Source organism: Salmo salar, chromosome 17 (genome assembly GCF_965601325.2).
Source record: "Salmo salar chromosome 17, fSalSal1, whole genome shotgun sequence".
NCBI lineage: Eukaryota > Metazoa > Chordata > Actinopteri > Salmoniformes > Salmonidae > Salmo > Salmo salar.
Window position 1 is genome coordinate 77,029,119 of NC_138307.1, and position 19,167 is coordinate 77,048,285.

General features: G+C 46.9%; 1 protein-coding gene across 1 annotated transcript in view; it reads left to right on the plus strand.

Moving 5' to 3' along the window:
- LOC106609819 (lysine-specific demethylase RSBN1L) overlaps positions 1 to 16,627 on the plus strand; it is an 89,981-nt gene extending 73,354 nt beyond the window's left edge. Inside the window, exons 6-8 of the mRNA XM_082964165.1 lie at positions 3,897 to 4,064; positions 4,261 to 4,369; positions 14,499 to 16,627. Of these exons, the coding sequence (XP_082820291.1) occupies positions 3,897 to 4,064; positions 4,261 to 4,369; positions 14,499 to 15,830 (1,609 nt within the window). The 3' untranslated portion in view covers positions 15,831 to 16,627. The remainder of the gene's footprint in view (positions 1 to 3,896; positions 4,065 to 4,260; positions 4,370 to 14,498) is intronic.
- The last annotated feature ends 2,540 nt before the right edge of the window (positions 16,628 to 19,167 follow it).

Sequence of the window (19,167 nt, forward strand, 5' to 3'; positions counted from 1 at the left end):
CACTCACACTCACACACACACACACACACACACACACACACACACACACTGTGTTTTGGCTGCTGGAGGAGCAGAAGGATAAGGGAGGCCCATAGGTAATACATCTTATATACTCCCCTTTACACACATAGAACCCCCCCCTGCCGATCCCCCTTAATGACGGCATCCTGTAAAATGGATGATTTATTTATTTGTTGAGTCTTCATGCTCAGGGAATCCTCAGGGATCTTTTATAGGACGCAGTAACACATGGTTTATGGATCATACTGTACACAGACATGGGAACTGTGAAAGACGGAGGAGACAGACATGGTTCATGGATCATACTGTACACAGACATGGGAACTGTGAAAGACGGAGGAGACAGGCATGGTTCATGGATCATACTGTACACAGACATGGGAACTGTGAAAGACGGAGGAGACAGACATGGTTCATGGATCATACTGTACACAGACATGGGAACTGTGAAAGACAGGGGAGACAGGCATGGTTCATACTGTACACATGCATGGGAACTGTGAAAGACAGGGGAGACAGGCATGGTTTATGGATCATACTGTACACAGACATGGGAACTGTGAAAGACGGGGGAGACAGACATGGTTCATACTGTACACATGCATGGGAACTGTGAAAGACAGGGGAGACAGACATGGGAACTGTGAAAGACAGAGGAGACAGACATGGTAACTGTGAAAGACAGGGGAGACAGACATGGGAACTGTGAAAGACAGGGGAGACAGACATGGTAACTGTGAAAGACAGAGGAGACAGACATGATCATACTGTACACAGACATGGGAACTGTGAAAGACAGAGGAGACAGACATGGAGACCTTGACTGAAGAGAAGGCCTCTTTTACGGCTGTTCCCAGGAAGATAGATGAGTGTATATTGCCACTTGACCAAGTAGTGGAAAAATAACACTTCACTTTCTGACCCAAAACAGCCACAGCAGATTTCTGTGAAAAAATTACTGAGTTTTCACTCTGTCTGCTTTCTCAGTTTCCGCCCTCACCTTGCCTGTCCTCATAGATAGTGTAGTATAGTGACTAGTACCTCGCTGTCTGTCCTCATAGATAGCGTAGTATAGTGACTAGTACCTCACTGTCTGTCCTCATAGATAGCGTAGTATAGTGACTAGTACCTCACTGTCTGTCCTCATTGATAGCGTAGTACAGTGACTAGTACCTCACTGTCTGTCCTCATAGATAGTGTAGTATAGTGACTAGTACCTCGCTGTCTGTCCTCATAGATAGCGTAGTATAGTGACTAGTACCTCACTGTCTGTCCTCATTGATAGCGTAGTACAGTGACTAGTACCTCACTGTCTGTCCTCATAGATAGCGTAGTATAGTGACTAGTACCTCACTGTCTGTCCTCATTGATAGCGTAGTACAGTGACTAGTACCTCACTGTCTGTCCTCATAGATAGCGTAGTATAGTGACTAGTACCTCACTGTCTGTCCTCATAGATAGCGTAGTATAGTGACTAGTACCTCACTGTCTGTCCTCATTGATAGCGTAGTATAGTGACTAGTACCTCGCTGTCTGTCCTCATTGATAGCGTAGTATAGTGACTAGTACCTCACTGCCTGTCCTCATTGATAGCGTAGTATAGTGACTAGTACCTCGCTGTCTGTCCTCATAGATACTGTAGTATAGTGACTAGTACCTCACTGTCTGTCCTCATAGATACTGTAGTATAGTGACTAGTACCTCGCTGTCTGTCCTCATAGATACTGTAGTATAGTGACTAGTACCTCACTGTCTGTCCTCATAGATACTGTAGTATAGTGACTAGTACCTCGCTGTCTGTCCTCATAGATACTGTAGTATAGTGACTGGTACCTCACTGTCTGTCCTGATAGATACTGTAGTATAGTGACTGGTACCTCACTGTCTGTCCTGATAGATACTGTAGTATAGTGACTGGTACCTCACTGTCTGTCCTGATAGATACTGTAGTATAGTGACTGGTACCTCACTGTCTGTCCTGATAGATACTGTAGTATAGTGACTGGTACCTCACTGTCTGTCCTGATAGATACTGTAGTATAGTGACTGGTACCTCAGTCTGTCCTGATAGAGACTGTAGTATAGTGACTGGTACCTCACTGTCTGTCCTGATAGATACTGTAGTATAGTGACTGGTACCTCACTGTCTGTCCTGATAGATACTGTAGTATAGTGACTGGTACCTCACTGTCTGTCCTGATAGATACTGTAGTATAGTGACTACTCTCTCTCCTGACTCGAACAGTATGACCAAATAGCCGTGGCCAATCGCTTCAGACACAGGAGCCCAAAGATTCTGGGCTCTCCCTCCCTCCCTCCCTCCCTCCCTCCCTCCCTCCCTCCCTCCCTCCCTCCCTCCCCAGAGTGCTGTCTGTTTCTTCTGTTGAAACTTTTCTCTGGGTCTCAGCTTTACATGTATTACTTCATCCAGGCAGGCAGAAGTCCTGTCCTACTTCTGCATACTAAACAGCGCTCGGGCTGCATCACAAATGGCACACTAACCCCTATATAGTACACTACTGTAGGGCACTATATAGGGAATAGGGTGTGATTTGTGACGTAGACACTATCTCCTCGTTGGTTCTTTCATGCCGTGATGTTCTCTCTGCACCAAGTGTTTGTAGTGTAATGCATGTTAAACGTGAGGATGTCTTTACACTGGCGGTGTTACCCCTCTCTCTGACTAACCCTCTTTAAAATAAATCCATTGCTGGTGGTTGAGAAAAATACCTGTTTTTTTAGGAATCTCATTTCAGATGCTTCTGCGGCAGAGTACTTTGTGTCGCAACGTCAACCCAGTTCAGTATTTCCATTCTGTGACTTTGTGGTGAACCAATAAAACTCATGTTTATTACTTTGAATCAATTCCCTTCAGTCTGACTGGAGTTGAGCATGAGTGTCTCGCGGTAGGGCCGCGCAAGAGGGTCTCGCGGTATATTCCTAGTCCTGGAGAGCTGCAGTGTGTGTGTGGGCTTCAGAGGAGGCTGGTGGGAGGAGCAATAGGATGGCGGGCTCATTGTAATAGCTGGAATGGTATAAATGGAATGGTATCAAACACATCCAACACATGGAAACAACGTTTGACTGCATTCCATTGATTCCATTCCACTTGTTGAATCAGGTGTTATTGTGCTAGACTGGGGAGAAACCCCTGTACACCTAGCTCTCTAGAACCAGACAGCTTACCTCCAGCTCTCCAGTGGTCTCTAGAACCAGACAGCTTACCTCCAGCTCTCCAGTGGTCTCTAGAACCAGACAGCTTACCTCCAGCTCTCCAGTGGTCTCTAGAACCAGACAGCTTACCTCCAGCTCTCCAGTGGTCTCTAGAACCAGACAGCTTACTTCCAGCTCTCAAGTGGTCTCTAGAACCAGACAGCTTACTTCCAGCTCTCCAGTGGTCTCTAGAACCAGACAGCTTACCTCCAGCTCTCCAGTGGTCTCTAGAACCAGACAGCTTACTTCCAGCTCTCCAGTGGTCTCTAGAACCAGACAGCTTACTTCCAGCTCTCCAGTGGTCTCTAGAACCAGACAGCTTACCTCCAGCTCTCCAGTGGTCTCTAGAACCAGACAGCTTACCTCCAGCTCTCCAGTGGTCTCTAGAACCAGACAGCTTACTTCCAGCTCTCCAGTGGTCTCCAGAACCAGACAGCTTACTTCCAGCTCTCCAGTGGTCTCTAGAACCAGACAGCTTACCTCCAAAATATTTGAATGTAGTTGCCAATAGGCTTTCTAAGCTACAAGGTCAGGGATATCCTAGACTAGCTCTCCAGGATGCAGGATGCTGGATAGTAATTGATGATTGATTGATTATTTTGGTCATATTATGGCCGCCTGCTATAGAAGTTTGTTACTCTCAATGTCCTCTCCTCCTCCAGGTCAACCAATGAGATCAAGAACCTGCAGTACCTACCTCGGGCCAGCGAGCCTCGTGAGATGCTGTTTGATGACCGGACGCGTGCCCACGCTGACCACATCGGACAGGGCTTTGAGAGGCAGACCACCGCCGCTGTAGGGGTGCTCAAGGCCGTGCGCTGTGGAGAGAGGTGGGTGGTTGTAACTCCCGGATATATGATCATGTATTATCTTTAGATGCGTTGCTTGGTATAAATGACTTTAAACTGTAGGCCTATTGGGGCTGTATTTGGTATCCAACGATCGTCCAACTAATCAGTTACAAGACAGCTGCATAATCTGATTGGAAATAAATGGTTATAATCTCCCTACTCTCTGTCTCTGTAGTGCGGAGCCCCCTCGCGTTACCAAAGACGTGATCTGTTTCCATGCTGGAGACTTCCCTAATGTAGTCCAGAGGTTACAACTGGACCTGCACGAACCGCCTCTGTCCCAGGTGAGCTGCACCTGTCTTCTACCTTGTTTCTATTAGTTAAAATGGCGGCGGAGACAATGGCTGCTGTTTCATGGGCTCTTAACCAACCGTGCTATTTTGTTTGTTTTTTTCCCGCATTTTTTCTGACTGAAAAGAGCTTCTGGAAAACAAAAGCGATTACTCACTTCGAATTGGATAAAGAATATTTATTTAATGAGTCGGATGACTTGTGAAGATGCCTGGTGGAGATTAGAGGTCGACCGATTATGATTTTTCAACACCGATACCGATTATTGGAGGCCCCAAAAAAACGATACCGATTAATCGGCCGATTTTTTTTTTAAATAAAATATATAGTTTATTCTTTTTTTATATATATACGCACACACACACACACACACACACACACACACACACACACACACGTGTGTGTGTATATATACTGCTCAAAAAAATAAAGGGAACACTTAAACAACACAATGTAACTCCAAGTCAATCACACTTCTGTGAAATCAAACTGTCCACTTAGGAAGCAACACTGATTGACAATAAATTTCACATGCTGTTGTGCAAATGGAATAGATAACAGGTGGAAATTATAGGCAATTAGCAAGACACCCCCAATAAAGGAGTGGTTCTGCAGGTGGTAACCACAGACCACTTCTCAGTTCCTATGTTTCCTGGCTGATGTTTTGGTCACTTTTGAATGCTGGCGGTGCTTTCACTCTAGTGGTAGCATGAGACGGAGTCTACAACCCACACAAGTGGCTCAGGTAGTGCAGCTCATCCAGGATGGCACATCAATGCGAGCTGTGGCAAGAAGGTTTGCTGTGTCTGTCAGCGTAGTGTCCAGAGCATGGAGGCGTTACCAGGAGACAGGCCAGTACATCAGGAGACGTGGAGGAGGCCGTAGGAGGGCAACAACCCAGCAGCAGGACCGCTACCTCCGCCTTTGTGCAAGGAGGAGCAGGAGGAGCACTGCCAGAGCCCTGCAAAATGACCTCCAGCAGGCCACAAATGTGCATGTGTCTGCTCAAACGGTCAGAAACAGACTCCATGAGGGTGGTATGAGGGCTCGACGTCCACAGGTGGGGGTTGTGCTTACAGCCCAACACTGTGCAGGACGTTTGGCATTTGCCAGAGAACACAAAGATTGGCAAATTCGCCACTGGCGCCCTGTGCTCTTCACAGATGAAAGCAGGTTCACACTGAGCACGTGACAGACGTGACAGAGTCTGGAGACGCCGTGGAGAACGTTCTGCTGCCTGCAACATCCTCCAGCATGACCGGTTTGGCGGTGGGTCAGTCATGGTGTGGGGTGGCATTTCTTTGGGGGGCCGCAAAGCCCTCCATGTGCTCGCCAGAGGTAGCCTGACTGCCATTAGGTACCGAGATGAGATCCTCAGACCCCTTGTGAGACCATATGCTGGTGCAGTTTGCCCTGGGTTCCTCCTAATGCAAGACAATGCTAAACCTCATGTGGCTGGAGTGTGTCAGCAGTTCCTGCAAGAGGAAGGCATTGATGCTATGGACTGGCCCGCCCGTTCCCCAGACCTGAATCTAATTGAGCACGTCTGGGACATCATGTCTCGCTCCATCCACCAACGCCACGTTGCACCACAGACTGTCCAGGAGTTGTCGGATGCTTTAGTCCAGGTCTGGGAGGAGATCCCTCAGGAGACCATCCGCCACCTCATCAGGAGCATGCCCAGGCGTTGTAGGGAGGTCATACAGGCACGTGGAGGCCACACACACTACTGAGCCTCATTTTGACTTGTTTTAAGGACATTACATCAAAGTTGGATCAGCCTGTAGTGTGGTTTTCCACTTTAATTTTGAGTGTGACTCCAAATCCAGACCTCCATGGGTTGATAAATTGGATTTCCATTGATTATTTTTGTGTGATTTTTGTTGTCAGCACATTCAACTATGTAAAGAAAAAAGTATTTAATAAGATTATTTCATTCATTCAGATCTAGGATGTGTTATCTTAGTGTTCCCTTTATTTTTTTGAGCAGTGTATATACTTGTGTGTTGATGTTTATGGTTAGGTACACATTGGTGCAACGACAGTGCTTTTTTTTGCAAATGCGCTTGTTAAATCATCACCCGTTTGGCGAAGTGGGCTGTAATTCGATGATAAATTAACAGGCACCGTATTGATTATATGCAACGCAGGACAAGCTAGATAAACTAGTAATATCATCAACCATGTGTAGTTAACTAGTGATTATTTTAAGATTGATTGTTTTTTATAAAGATAAGTTTAATGCTAGCTAGCAACTTACCTTGGCTCCTTGCTGCACTCACGTAACAGATAGTCAGCCTGCCACGCAGTCTCCTCATGGAGTCCAATGTAATCGGCCATAATCGGTGCCCAAAAATGCAGATTACCGATTGTTATGAAAACTTGAAATCGGCCCCAATTAATCGGCCATTCCGATTAATCGGCCGGCCTCTAGTGGAGATGCCTTGTGAGGATCCGCCTTTGCCATCCGCCATCCGTACTACTGGCCAACATACAATCGCTGGATAATAAATTGGATGATCTAAAAGCACGTATATCCTACCACCGGGACATTAAAAACTGTAATATCTTATGTTTCACTGAGTTGTGGCTGAACGACGACATGAATAACATACAGCTGGTGGGTTATACACTGTATCAGCAGGATAGAACAACAGCCTCTGGTAAGACAATGTATATTTGTAAACAATAGCTGGGGCACAATATCTAAGGAAGTCTTGAGGTTTTGCTTGCCTGAAGTAGAGTATCTCATGATAAGCTGTAGACCACACTATCTACCTCGAGAGTTTTATCTGTATTTTTCGTAGCTGTCTACATACCACCACAGACCGATGCTGGCACGAAGACCGCACTCAATGAGCTGTATACCGCCATAAGCAAACAGCAAAACGCTCATCCAGAGGCGGCACTCCTAGTAGCCGGGGACTTTAATGAAGGAAAACTTAAATCCGTTTAACCAAATTTCTATCAGCATGTTAAATGTGCAACTAGAGAAAAAAAAACTCTAGACCACCTTTACTCCACACACAGAGATGCATACAAAGTTCTCCCTCGCCCTCCTTTTGGCAAATCTGACCATAATTCTATCCTCCTGATTCCTGCTTACAAGCAAAAACTAAAGCAGGAAGCCCCAGTGACTCGGTCAATACAAAAGTGGTTAGATGAAGCAGATGCTAAGCTACAGGACTGTATTGCTAGCACAGACTGGAATATGTTCCGGGATTCTTCCGATGGCATTGAGGACACCACATCAGTCACTGGTTTCATTAATAAGTGCATCGATGATGTCATCCCTACAGTGACTGTACGCACATACCCCAACCAGAAGACTCTAACCCGGAACCTTATAAGAAATCCCGCTATGCCCTCTGACGAACCATCAAACAGGCAAAGCTTCAATACAGGACTAAGATTGAATTGTACAACACCAGCTCCGACTCTCGTTGGATGAGGCAGGGCTTGCAAACTATTACAGACTACAAAAGGAAGCACAGCCGAGAGCTGCCCAGTGACACGAGCCTACCAGACGAGCTAAATTACTTCTATACTCGCTTTGAGGCAAGTAATACTGAAACATGCATAAGAGCATCAGCTGTTCCGGACGACTGTGTGATCACACTTTCCGCAGCCGATGTGAGTAAGACCTTTAAACAGATCAACATTCACAAGGCCGCAGGGACAGACGGATTACCAGGACGTGTACTCCGAGCATGCGCTGACCAACTGTCAAGTGTCTTCACTGACATTTTCAACCTCTCCCTGGCTGAGTCTAATACCAACATGTTTCAAGCAGACCACCATAGTCCCTGTGCCCAAGAACACTAAGGTAACCTGCCAAAATGACTACCGATCCGTAGCACTCATCAGAAACCCTAGACCCACTCCAATTTGCATACCGCCCCAACAGATCCACAGATGATGCAATCTCTATTGCACTCCACACTGCCCTTACCCACCTGGACAAAAGGAACACCTATGTGAGAATGCTATTCATTCTGCGTTCAACACCATAGTGCCCTCAAAGCTCATCACTAAGCTAAGGACCCTGGGACTAAACACCTCCGTCTGCAACTGGATCCTGGACTTCCTGACAGACCGCCCCAAGGTGTTAAGGGTAGGTAACAACACATCCGTCATGCTGATCCTCAACACCGGAGCCCCTCAGGGATGCGTGCTCAGTCCCCTCCTGTACTCCCTGTTCACTCATGATTGCACGGGTCAGGCACGACTCCAACACCATCATTAAGTTTGCTGATGACACAACAGTGGTAGGCCTGACCACCAACAACCATGAGACAGCCTATCGGGAGGAGGTAAGAGACCTGGCCATGTAGTGCCAGGACAACAACCTCTCCCTCAACGTGCTCAAGACTAAAGAGATGATTGTGGACTACAGGAAAAGGAGGATCGGGAGCATCCTGACTGGTTGTATCACTGCCTGGTACGGCAACTGCTCGGCCTCCGATCGCAAGGCACCACAGAGGGTAGTGCGTATGGCCCAGTACATAACTGGGGCCAAGCTTCCTGCCATCCAGGACCTCTATACCAGGCGGTGTCAGAGAAAAGCCCTAAAAAATGTCAGACTCCGGCCACCCTAGTCATACTGTTCTCTCTACCACTGCACGGCAATCGGTACCGGAGCATCAAGAGGCTTCTAAACAGCTTCTACCCCCAAGCCATAAGACTACAGAACAGCTAATCAAATTAGCTCCCCAGACTACTTGCTTGCCCCCCTACCCCCTCTTCTTTTACGCTGCTGCTACTCTGTTATCTATGCACTTTAATAACTCTACCCTTATGTACATATTACCTCAAATACCCCGACTAACTGGTGCCCCCGTAGATTAACTTTGTACCGGTACACCCTGTATATTGCCTCGCTATGGTTATTTTACTGCTGCTCTTTAATTATTAGTTACTTTTATTTCTTATTTTTATTAACTGCATTATTGGTTAAGGTCTTGTAAGTAAGCATTTCACTAAGGTCTACACCTGTTGTATTTGGCGCATGTGACATAACATTTGATTTGATATTGCATGAAACAAGGTAGCAGCTACCTTATCCACAGCCCTATGCACTGTACTGCCACCCTCTGGCTATATGTTGTACTACACTGTGCTGTCTCCAACAGAGATCCTCCAGGAGGGTTCAAGGCTTGTCCTACATTAAAGTGATCCTCCAGGAGGGTTCAAGGCTTGTCCTACATTAAAGTGATCCTCCAGGAAGGCTCAAGGCTTGTCCTACATTAAAGTGATCCTCCAGGAGGGTTCAGGGCTTGTCCTACATTAAAGTGATCCTCCAGGAGGGTTCAAGGCTTGTCCTACATTAAGTGATCCTCCAGGAAGGCTCAAGGCTTGTCCTACATTAAAGTGATCCTCCAGGAAGGCTCAAGGCTTATCTTCTATTAAAGTGATCCTCCAGGAAGGCTCAAGGCTTATCTCTATTAAAGTGATCCTCCAGGAAGGCTCAAGGCTTATCTTCTATTAAAGTGATCCTCCAGGAAGGCTCAAGGCTTATCTTCTATTAAAGTGATCCTCCAGGAAGGCTCAAGGCTTATCTTCTATTAAGTGATCCTCCAGGAAGGCTCAAGGCTTATCTTCTATTAAAGTGATCCTCCAGGAAGGCTCAAGGCTTATCTTCTATTAAAGTGATCCTCCAGGAAGGCTCAAGGCTTATCTTCTATTAAGTGATCCTCCAGGAAGGCTCAAGGCTTATCTTCTATTAAAGTGATCCTCCAGGAGGGCTCAAGGCTTATCTTCTATTAAAGTGATCCTCCAGGAGGGCTCGGGGCCTGTCCTCTATTAACCAGTTAAATGTAACTAAATGCAATCTACGTAATCCCCAAAAGTAATTATTTATCATGACCGTGCCAGAAACAATAACTAGTAATGCTGCATACTCCAAGAAAGGTTCAAATCTCACCTTTATGGTAAACATTTTTTATAAATTGCTGAGGTGTCGTCACTTTTGATGACACAAGTTCAAGTGCACAGAACAAATATAACCTATTTCCTATTCAACAAAACTGTATGAATAAGGCTTGAAATATATATATGCTTTCTAAATATAGTATAATCAAATGACTAAGATTTCACCTTCCTTATAACTGTGAAATACATATTTGTATGTTTTAGTGTTGGAGAAAATGAGCATGTTTTCTCTCTTGATCAAACCTTCTGCCTCCATCCATGTGAACGTCAGAGCTCTAGCTTGGCTTCCTGAACTCGCTAGGAACTCTCCTTTCATCTCATGTTAATATTGTCCGTCTATGACAAAGGTTTTTTTGTTTCAAATCTATGAATTATTTTAGATTACTGGCTATAAATCGACAACTACTATTTTCTGCTGCGCTACAATGTAAGGATTGCAGGCATATGTGGTGTTAGTGGCTGTGATGTAGGGTTCAGCCAGGAGTTGATGGACAGTCGGTAGAGTGAATGAAAGGTTAGGAGGGACGTGTCAGATTTCACACCCTGCTTCACACAGGCGTCTGTGAGAATCACGGCTACCGCTCAATGCAAGCCATTTCCATCTACGGTGTCCACAGATCCATTCATAAGCCAAAATGTCAGTTGTAACCAGTACCAGAACCATGCAGGTCCCCAAAACAGGGGACTTTACATCTTAGATGTTTTTAAAACGACCCTCCAGGACGGCTCAGGGCCTGTCCTCCATTAAAACGACCCTCCAGGACGGCTCAGGGCCTGTCCTCCATTAAAACGACCCTCCAGGACGGCTCAGGGCCTGTCCTCCATTAAAACGACCCTCCAGGACGGCTCAGGGCCTGTCCTCCATTAAAACGACCCTCCAGGACGGCTCAGGGCCTGTCCTCCATTAAAACGACCCTCCAGGACGGCTCAGGGCCTGTCCTCCATTAAAACGACCCTCCAGGACGGCTCAGGGCCTGTCCTCCATTAAAACGACCCTCCAGGACGGCTCAGGGCCTGTCCTCCATTAAAACGACCCTCCAGGACGGCTCAGGGCCTGTCCTCCATTAAAACGACCCTCCAGGACGGCTCAGGGCCTGTCCTCCATTAAAACGACCCTCCAGGACGGCTCAGGGCCTGTCCTCCATTAAAACGACCCTCCAGGACGGCTCAGGGCCTGTCCTCCATTAAAACGACCCTCCAGGACGGCTCAGGGCCTGTCCTCCATTAAAACGACCCTCCAGGACGGCTCAGGGCCTGTCCTCCATTAAAACGACCCTCCAGGACGGCTCAGGGCCTGTCCTCCATTAAAACGACCCTCCAGGAGGGCTCAGGGCCTGTCCTCCATTAAAACGACCCTCCAGGACGGCTCAGGGCCTGTCCTCCATTAAAACGACCCTCCAGGACGGCTCAGGGCCTGTCCTCCATTAAAACGACCCTCCAGGACGGCTCAGGGCCTGTCCTCCATTAAAACGACCCTCCAGGACGGGCTCAGGGCCTGTCCTCCATTAAAACGACCCTCCAGGACGGCTCAGGGCCTGTCCTCCATTAAAACGACCCTCCAGGACGGCTCAGGGCCTGTCCTCCATTAAAACGACCCTCCAGGACGGCTCAGGGCCTGTCCTCCATTAAAACGACCCTCCAGGACGGCTCAGGGCCTGTCCTCCATTAAAACGACCCTCCAGGACGGCTCAGGGCCTGTCCTCCATTAAAACGACCCTCCAGGACGGCTCAGGGCCTGTCCTCCATTAAAACGACCCTCCAGGACGGCTCAGGGCCTGTCCTCCATTAAAACGACCCTCCAGGAGGGCTCAGGGCCTGTCCTCCATTAAAACGACCCTCCAGGAGGGCTCAGGGCCTGTCCTCCATTAAAACGACCCTCCAGGACGGCTCAGGGCCTGTCCTCCATTAAAACGACCCTCCAGGACGGCTCAGGGCCTGTCCTCCATTAAAACGACCCTCCAGGAGGGCTCAGGGCCTGTCCTCCATTAAAACGACCCTCCAGGACGGCTCAGGGCCTGTCCTCCATTAAAACGACCCTCCAGGACGGCTCAGGGCCTGTCCTCCATTAAAACGACCCTCCAGGACGGCTCAGGGCCTGTCCTCCATTAAAACGACCCTCCAGGACGGCTCAGGGCCTGTCCTCCATTAAAACGACCCTCCAGGACGGCTCAGGGCCTGTCCTCCATTAAAACGACCCTCCAGGAGGGCTCAGGGCCTGTCCTCCATTAAAACGACCCTCCAGGACGGCTCAGGGCCTGTCCTCCATTAAAACGACCCTCCAGGACGGCTCAGGGCCTGTCCTCCATTAAAACGACTCTCCAGGACGGCTCAGGGCCTGTCCTCCATTAACCTGTTAGGGACAGACGTTCCGCTAGCGGAACGCCTCACCAATATCCAATGGTAGAGCGTGGCGCGAAATACAAATACCTTAAATGCTATAACTTTAATTTCTCAAACATATGACTATTTTACACCATTTTAAAGACAAGACTCTCGTTAATCTAACCACATTGTCCGATTTCAAAAAGGCTTTACAGCGAAAGCAAAACATTAGATTATGTCAGGAGAGTACCCTGCCAAAAATAATCACACAGCCATTTTCAAAGCAAGCATATAAGTCACAAAAAACTAAACCACAGCTAAATGCAGCACTAACCTTTGATGATCTTCATCAGATGATACTCCTAGGACATTATGTTATACAATACATGCATGTTTTGTTCAATCAAGTTCATATTTATATCAAAAGACAGCTTTTTACATTAGCATGTGATGTTCAGAACTAGCATACCCACCACAAACTTCCGGTGAATTTACTAAATTACTCACGATAAACGTTAACAAAAAACATAACAATTATTTTAAGAATTATAGATACAGAACTCCTATATGCAATCGCGGTGTCAGATTTTAAAATGGCTTTTCGGCGAAAGCACATTTTGCAATATTCTGAGTAGATAGCTCGGCCATCACAGGCTAGCTAATTTGACACCCACCAAGTTTGGTGCTCACTAAACTCAGAATTACTATAACAAAAATTGGATTACCTTTCCTGTTCTTCGTCAGAATGCACTCCCAGGACTTCTACTTCAACAACAAATGTTGTTTTGGTTCGAAATAATCCATAGTTATATTGAAATAGCTCCGTTTTGTTTGTGCGTTCAGGTCACTATCCAAAGGGTGACGCGCGGGCGCATTTCGTGACAAAAAAATTCTAAATATTCCATTACCGTACTTCGAAGCATGTCAAACGCTGTTTAAAATCAATTTTTATGCTATTTTTCTCGTAAAATAGCGATAATATTCCGACCGGGCGACGTTATATTCATTCATAGACTGAAAGAAAAACATGGAGTCATCTCGTACATGCGCACTCCAGTGTCATTGTTCCCTGCCTGACCACTCACGAAAACTCCTGCTGTTTTTCGCCCAGAGACAGCAGAGACGTCATTCCACTTTCTGGCGCCTTCTGAGAGCCAATGGAAGCCTTAGAAAATGTCACGTTACAGCAGAGATGCTGTATTTTTGATAGAGATGCCCTAGAAGGAGAACAAGTTGTCAGACAGTGCACTTCCTGTATGGAATCTTCTCAGGTTTTGGCCTGCCATATGAGTTCTGTTATACTCACAGACACCATTCAAACAGTTTTAGAAACTTTAGAGTGTTTTCTATCCAAATCTACTAATTATATGCATATTCTAGTTTCTGGGCAGGAGTAGTAACCAGATTAAATCGGGTACGTTTTTTTATCCGGCCGTGAAAATACTGCCCCCTATCCCAAACAGGTTTTAAAGAGACCCTCCAGGAGGGCTCAGGGCCTGTCCTCCATTAAAGAGACCCTCCAGGAGGGCTCAGGGCCTGTCCTCCATTAAAGAGACCCTCCAGGAGGGCTCAGGGCCTGTCCTCCATTAAAGAGACCCTCCAGGAGGGCTCAGGGCCTGTCCTCCATTAGCGTCTCTTAAGCTGCAGTTTTGTTTTAGAGTTAGGAGCAGCTGAGGTGATTTCACAGCATCCATCTGCGTTTGCTTTACAAATGTTCAACCCAGAGCTGGATCCTTCAGCACTAGTGATTGAACTACTCCCCTGGCTTAGAACAATATGGGAACAGCTCAGATATGGGAACAGATACACATTGAGAAAAATCCCCAGTGTCTATGGTTAGTACACTGTCTAACTCTCTCTCTCCATTAGTGTGTGCAGTGGGTGGACGATGCTAAGCTGAACCAGCTGAGACGCGAGGGGATCCGCTACGCCCGTATCCAGCTGTACGACAACGACATCTACTACATCCCTCGTAGTGTGGTTCATCAGTTCAAGACTGTCTCTGCTGTCTGCAGCCTGGCATGGCACATCCGCTTAAAACAATACCACCAAGAGCCTCCGGCCGAGGAGGAGAGGAAGGTGGACGTGTCGACGCTACGAGTCAAACAGGAGGAGTTTGGGGATGCCTTGATGGGAGGGACCACAGCTCCTCTCACAGACCCCAAACCCCTCAAAGACAGACACACTGCCCACCCAGAGGTCAAAGTGGAACCTCAACCTGCGGATATAAGGCTGCCCAAGCCCTCTGTCACCTCACCCATCACCCCCCTACCAGCTCCCATCACCCCCCTACCAGCTCCCATCACCCCCCTACCAGCTCCCATCACCCCCCTACCAGCTCCCATCACCCCCCTACCAGCTCCCATCACCCCCCTAACTCCCTACAAATCGTCTTTCCAGGACACCAAGCCCAAATCACATCACCATCATCCCCACTACTACCACCACTATCATCACTCAGAATCACATCAAACCACTACCACACACTCTTCCTTGTCTTCCTCACTCAAACCCTCCCCCACCTCCACCCCCTCATCCTCTCCCAAACCCAGTCCGTCATCCTCACGTACCCCCTCTCCCAAATCTAGCCCCACTTCTACACACTCTCCCTCCTTCAAACCCAGCCCGGCTTCCACTCGTACCCCCAGTCACTCTCTCTCACACAAACCCTGCCACACCCCTACCCTTACCCACACCCCTACCCCTACCCTTACCCACACCCCTATCCCTACCCTTACCCACACCCCTACCCTTACCCACACCCCTATCCCTACCCTTACCCACACCCCTACCCTTACCCACACCCCTATCCCTACCCTTACCCACACCCCTATCCCTACCCTTACCCACACCCCTATCCCTACCCTTACCCACACCCCTACCCCTACCCTTACCCACACCCCTACCCTTACCCACACCCCTATCCCTACCCTTACCCACACCCCTACCCCCTTTTTGACGCCCTCCCCTGCACCCCTTCTATCTTCTTCAAGCCTGGCCTCCAGCCACACAGAGAGCAGGATCCCTACACCCCAGTTCCGACCCCAACCCCAGCCCAGACCGGACAAACCCCGGCCGGACAAACCCAAGGACAAAGACACTTCTCTTTACCCAAAGGCCCCAGTCACCCCCCCGCACCACTCCTCCCTCTCCTTTAAACACCACCTGCATGAGCAGCAGCAGAAAGACTGTTTCTACTGATCGTTGTACATAGTGTTTTTAAATGGCTCTCTTGGGTTCTGTTTTAATCCCATCTAAAGGAAGGAGAAGACAGAAGTAAAACCATGATATCAACACGGTGTGGGATGTATTCTAAGGAACACGTAAAGCTCTGTTGCTCTGCATCCTAAATGGCGCCCTATTCCCTACATAGGGATCTACTTTGTGACCAGGGCCCATAGGAGAGATCTGTTCAAAAGTAGTGCACTATATAGGAAATAGGGTACCCTTTAGGATGCACACTTTGCTCTGTTCTGTTACCGAATGAATACATTGCAAATGTAACATTCCTCAGTGCCTGTCCATAACTGTGTAGCCTGGTCCCAGATCAGTTTGTATTGTCTTGTCTCATTGTTGACCGTACAGTAGGAGTTGGCTTGGCAAGAACGCATAAACTGATCTGGGACAGGCTAATATCTGTGAACTGTCAAAGCACTTAGGGCCAGAAGCACTGGTACTCTGCAGGTCTGACAAACAAACAGGTCCTTAAATAATATATTTTAGTTGTAGGTTCTAGATGGATTATTATTACAGCTGACATTAACATATATCTATTTTTTGTAAGATGATGAGAGACATTATTTTAAAGGATTACTCCAGGCTTTTTTTGTTCCCCCTCAGAGGCTTATTTATATCAAGGAAGCTTTTAGTTTTCATAATTTTTGTTCGATTTTAATTGTCAGCACTGTAGTGTAAATAACTTTTTGTAAGGAGAAAAACTTGTAGTGTGATTTCTACATAAAGATGGACCTCTTAATAAAGGTTAACGTTATGAGTGATGTTTGATCATGGGGCTACAGTGGACACCAGATGGACCTCTTAATAAAGGTTAACGTTATGAGTGATGTTTGATCATGGGGCTACAGTGGACACCAGATGGACCTCTTAATAAAGGTTAACGTTATGAGTGTTGTTTGATCATGGGGCTACAGTGGACACCAGATGGACCTCTTAATAAAGGTTAACGTTATGAGTGATGTTTGATCATGGGGCTACAGTGGACACCAGATGGACCTCTTAATAAAGGTTAACGTTATGAGTGTTGTTTGATCATGGGGCTACAGTGGACACCAGATGGACCTCTTAATAAAGGTTAACGTTATGAGTGATGTTTGATCATGGGGCTACAGTGGACACCAGATGGACCTCTTAATAAAGGTTAACGTTATGAGTGATGTTTGATCATGGGGCTACAGTGGACACCAGATGGACCTCTTAAATGTATCAATTGACCAATTCGGCACATTTGGGCAGACTTGATACAAAATATTGTCCAGTATTGCAACGCTTCACTGGATCAATCTGAAACTTTGCACACACTGCTGCCATCTAGTGGCCACATTTTAAATTGCAATATGATGGCCTTTCAAAGATGGAACAAAGAAAAAATGTAAAACAAATGTTTTTTTTATTTGTATTATCTTTTACCAGATATGTGTTCTATTCTCCTACATTAATTTCACATTTCCACAAACTTCAGTGTTTCCTTTCAAATGGTACCAAGAATGGGTATATCCTTGCTTCAGGTCCTGAGCTACAGGCCGTTAGATTTGGGTTTGTCATTTTAGGTGAAAATTGGAAGAAGAAAAAAAGGGTTGGATCCTTAAAATAAAGGTCGATGTTGTGTTTGATCATGGGGCTCCAGTGGATCTGATATCATGGCCTTTTAGCTTACAACTGGTAAGACCAGCCATTTTAGATTTAACAGTTTAACGTGTTGGGCTCAGTCAAGAAGCGTGTGTATATTTGGGATTCAACTTGCCACTCATCTGAAACAGGCTATTTATTTCTGCACAAGTCGTCATGGAGACAGTACAGTGTGTGTGATCTGCAGAAGCACATTTCAGCAGCATGGATCCACTGGAGCATGATTACCTTTCTGGCCTCTGCTACTTCTGTCTGTGTTATGCAAGCCGCCCACACACTGCACTCAGCGGCGATGAGCTCAGCAGTTGTGGTATGTGAGATTATAGCCGTGGCGCGCTGGGAAATGAACACAGGAGAACTGCTGATCTAACTGACCAGAATAAGTCCAACAGAGACCTCACTAGAAGCTATGACAGACTGCCCTGGCCTCTACGTCTCAGATGATAATCAGATTAGTGCGATGGGCGAGTCTCAAACTCTTGGTCCAGTCACAGGGTGCATCCCAAACGGCACCCTGTTCTCTATAGTGCACTACTGTTGACCAGAGCCCTATGGCATACAGAAGGACCTGGGGAGAGGGGTTGGGATGTAGCCCTGACACACAGACCCGAGAGGAAGATGTTTATGCATGCTCTGTGTGAGAAGGTGTTTATGCATGCTCTGTGTGTGTGAGAGGAAGATGTGTATGCATGCTCTGTGTGTGTGTGAGGGTGTTTATGCATGCTCTGTGTGTGTGTGTGTGAGAGGAAGGTGTTTATGCATGCTCTATGTGTGTGAGAGGAAGGTGTTTATGCATGCTCTGTGTGTGTGAGAGGAAGGTGTTTATGCATGCTCTGTGTGTGAGAGAGGAAGGTGTTTATGCATGCTCTGTGTGTGTGTGAGGGTGTTTATGCATGCTCTGTGTGTGAGAGGAAGGTGTTTATGCATGCTCTGTGTGTGAGAGGAAGGTGTTTATGCATGCTCTGTGTGAGAGAGGAAGGTGTTTATGCATGCTCTGTGTGTGAGAGAGGAAGGTGTTTATGCATGCTCTGTGTGTGAGAGAGGAAGGTGTTTATGCATGCTCTGTGTGAGAGAGGAAGGTGTTTATGCATGCTCTGTGTGTGAGAGAGGAAGGTGTTTATGCATGCTCTGTGTGTGAGAGAGGAAGGTGTTTATGCATGCTCTGTGTGTGAGAGAGGAAGGTGTTTATGCATGCTCTGTGTGTGAGAGAGGAAGGTGTTTATGCATGCTCTGTGTGTGAGAGAGGAAGGTGTTTATGCATGCTCTGTGTGTGTGAGAGGAAGGTGTTTATGCATGCTCTGTGTGTGAGAGAGGAAGGTGTTTATGCATGCTCTGTGTGTGAGAGGAAGGTGTTTATGCATGCTCTGTGTGTGAGAGGAAGGTGTTTATGCATGCTCTGTGTGTGTGTGTGTGTGAATGTCAGGACAAATGTGTCCTATAAAAGAAAGAAATGAAAAGGACAGGCATGGAGAACATTTTCAGTCAGTCTCATTTCAGAGTGAGGGATTGTTTTAGGGAGTAAAAACAAAAATCCCCCCAAATGCATCATGGTTGAGAGACATTTTCTGTTTGTAGTACACATTTACTGAACTGAGAGTACATGGAATGAGGCTGTTCAGTCTGTGGAAGTTCATTGAGGCTGTGTTCTCAACTACAGGTTGTCTATTTACCT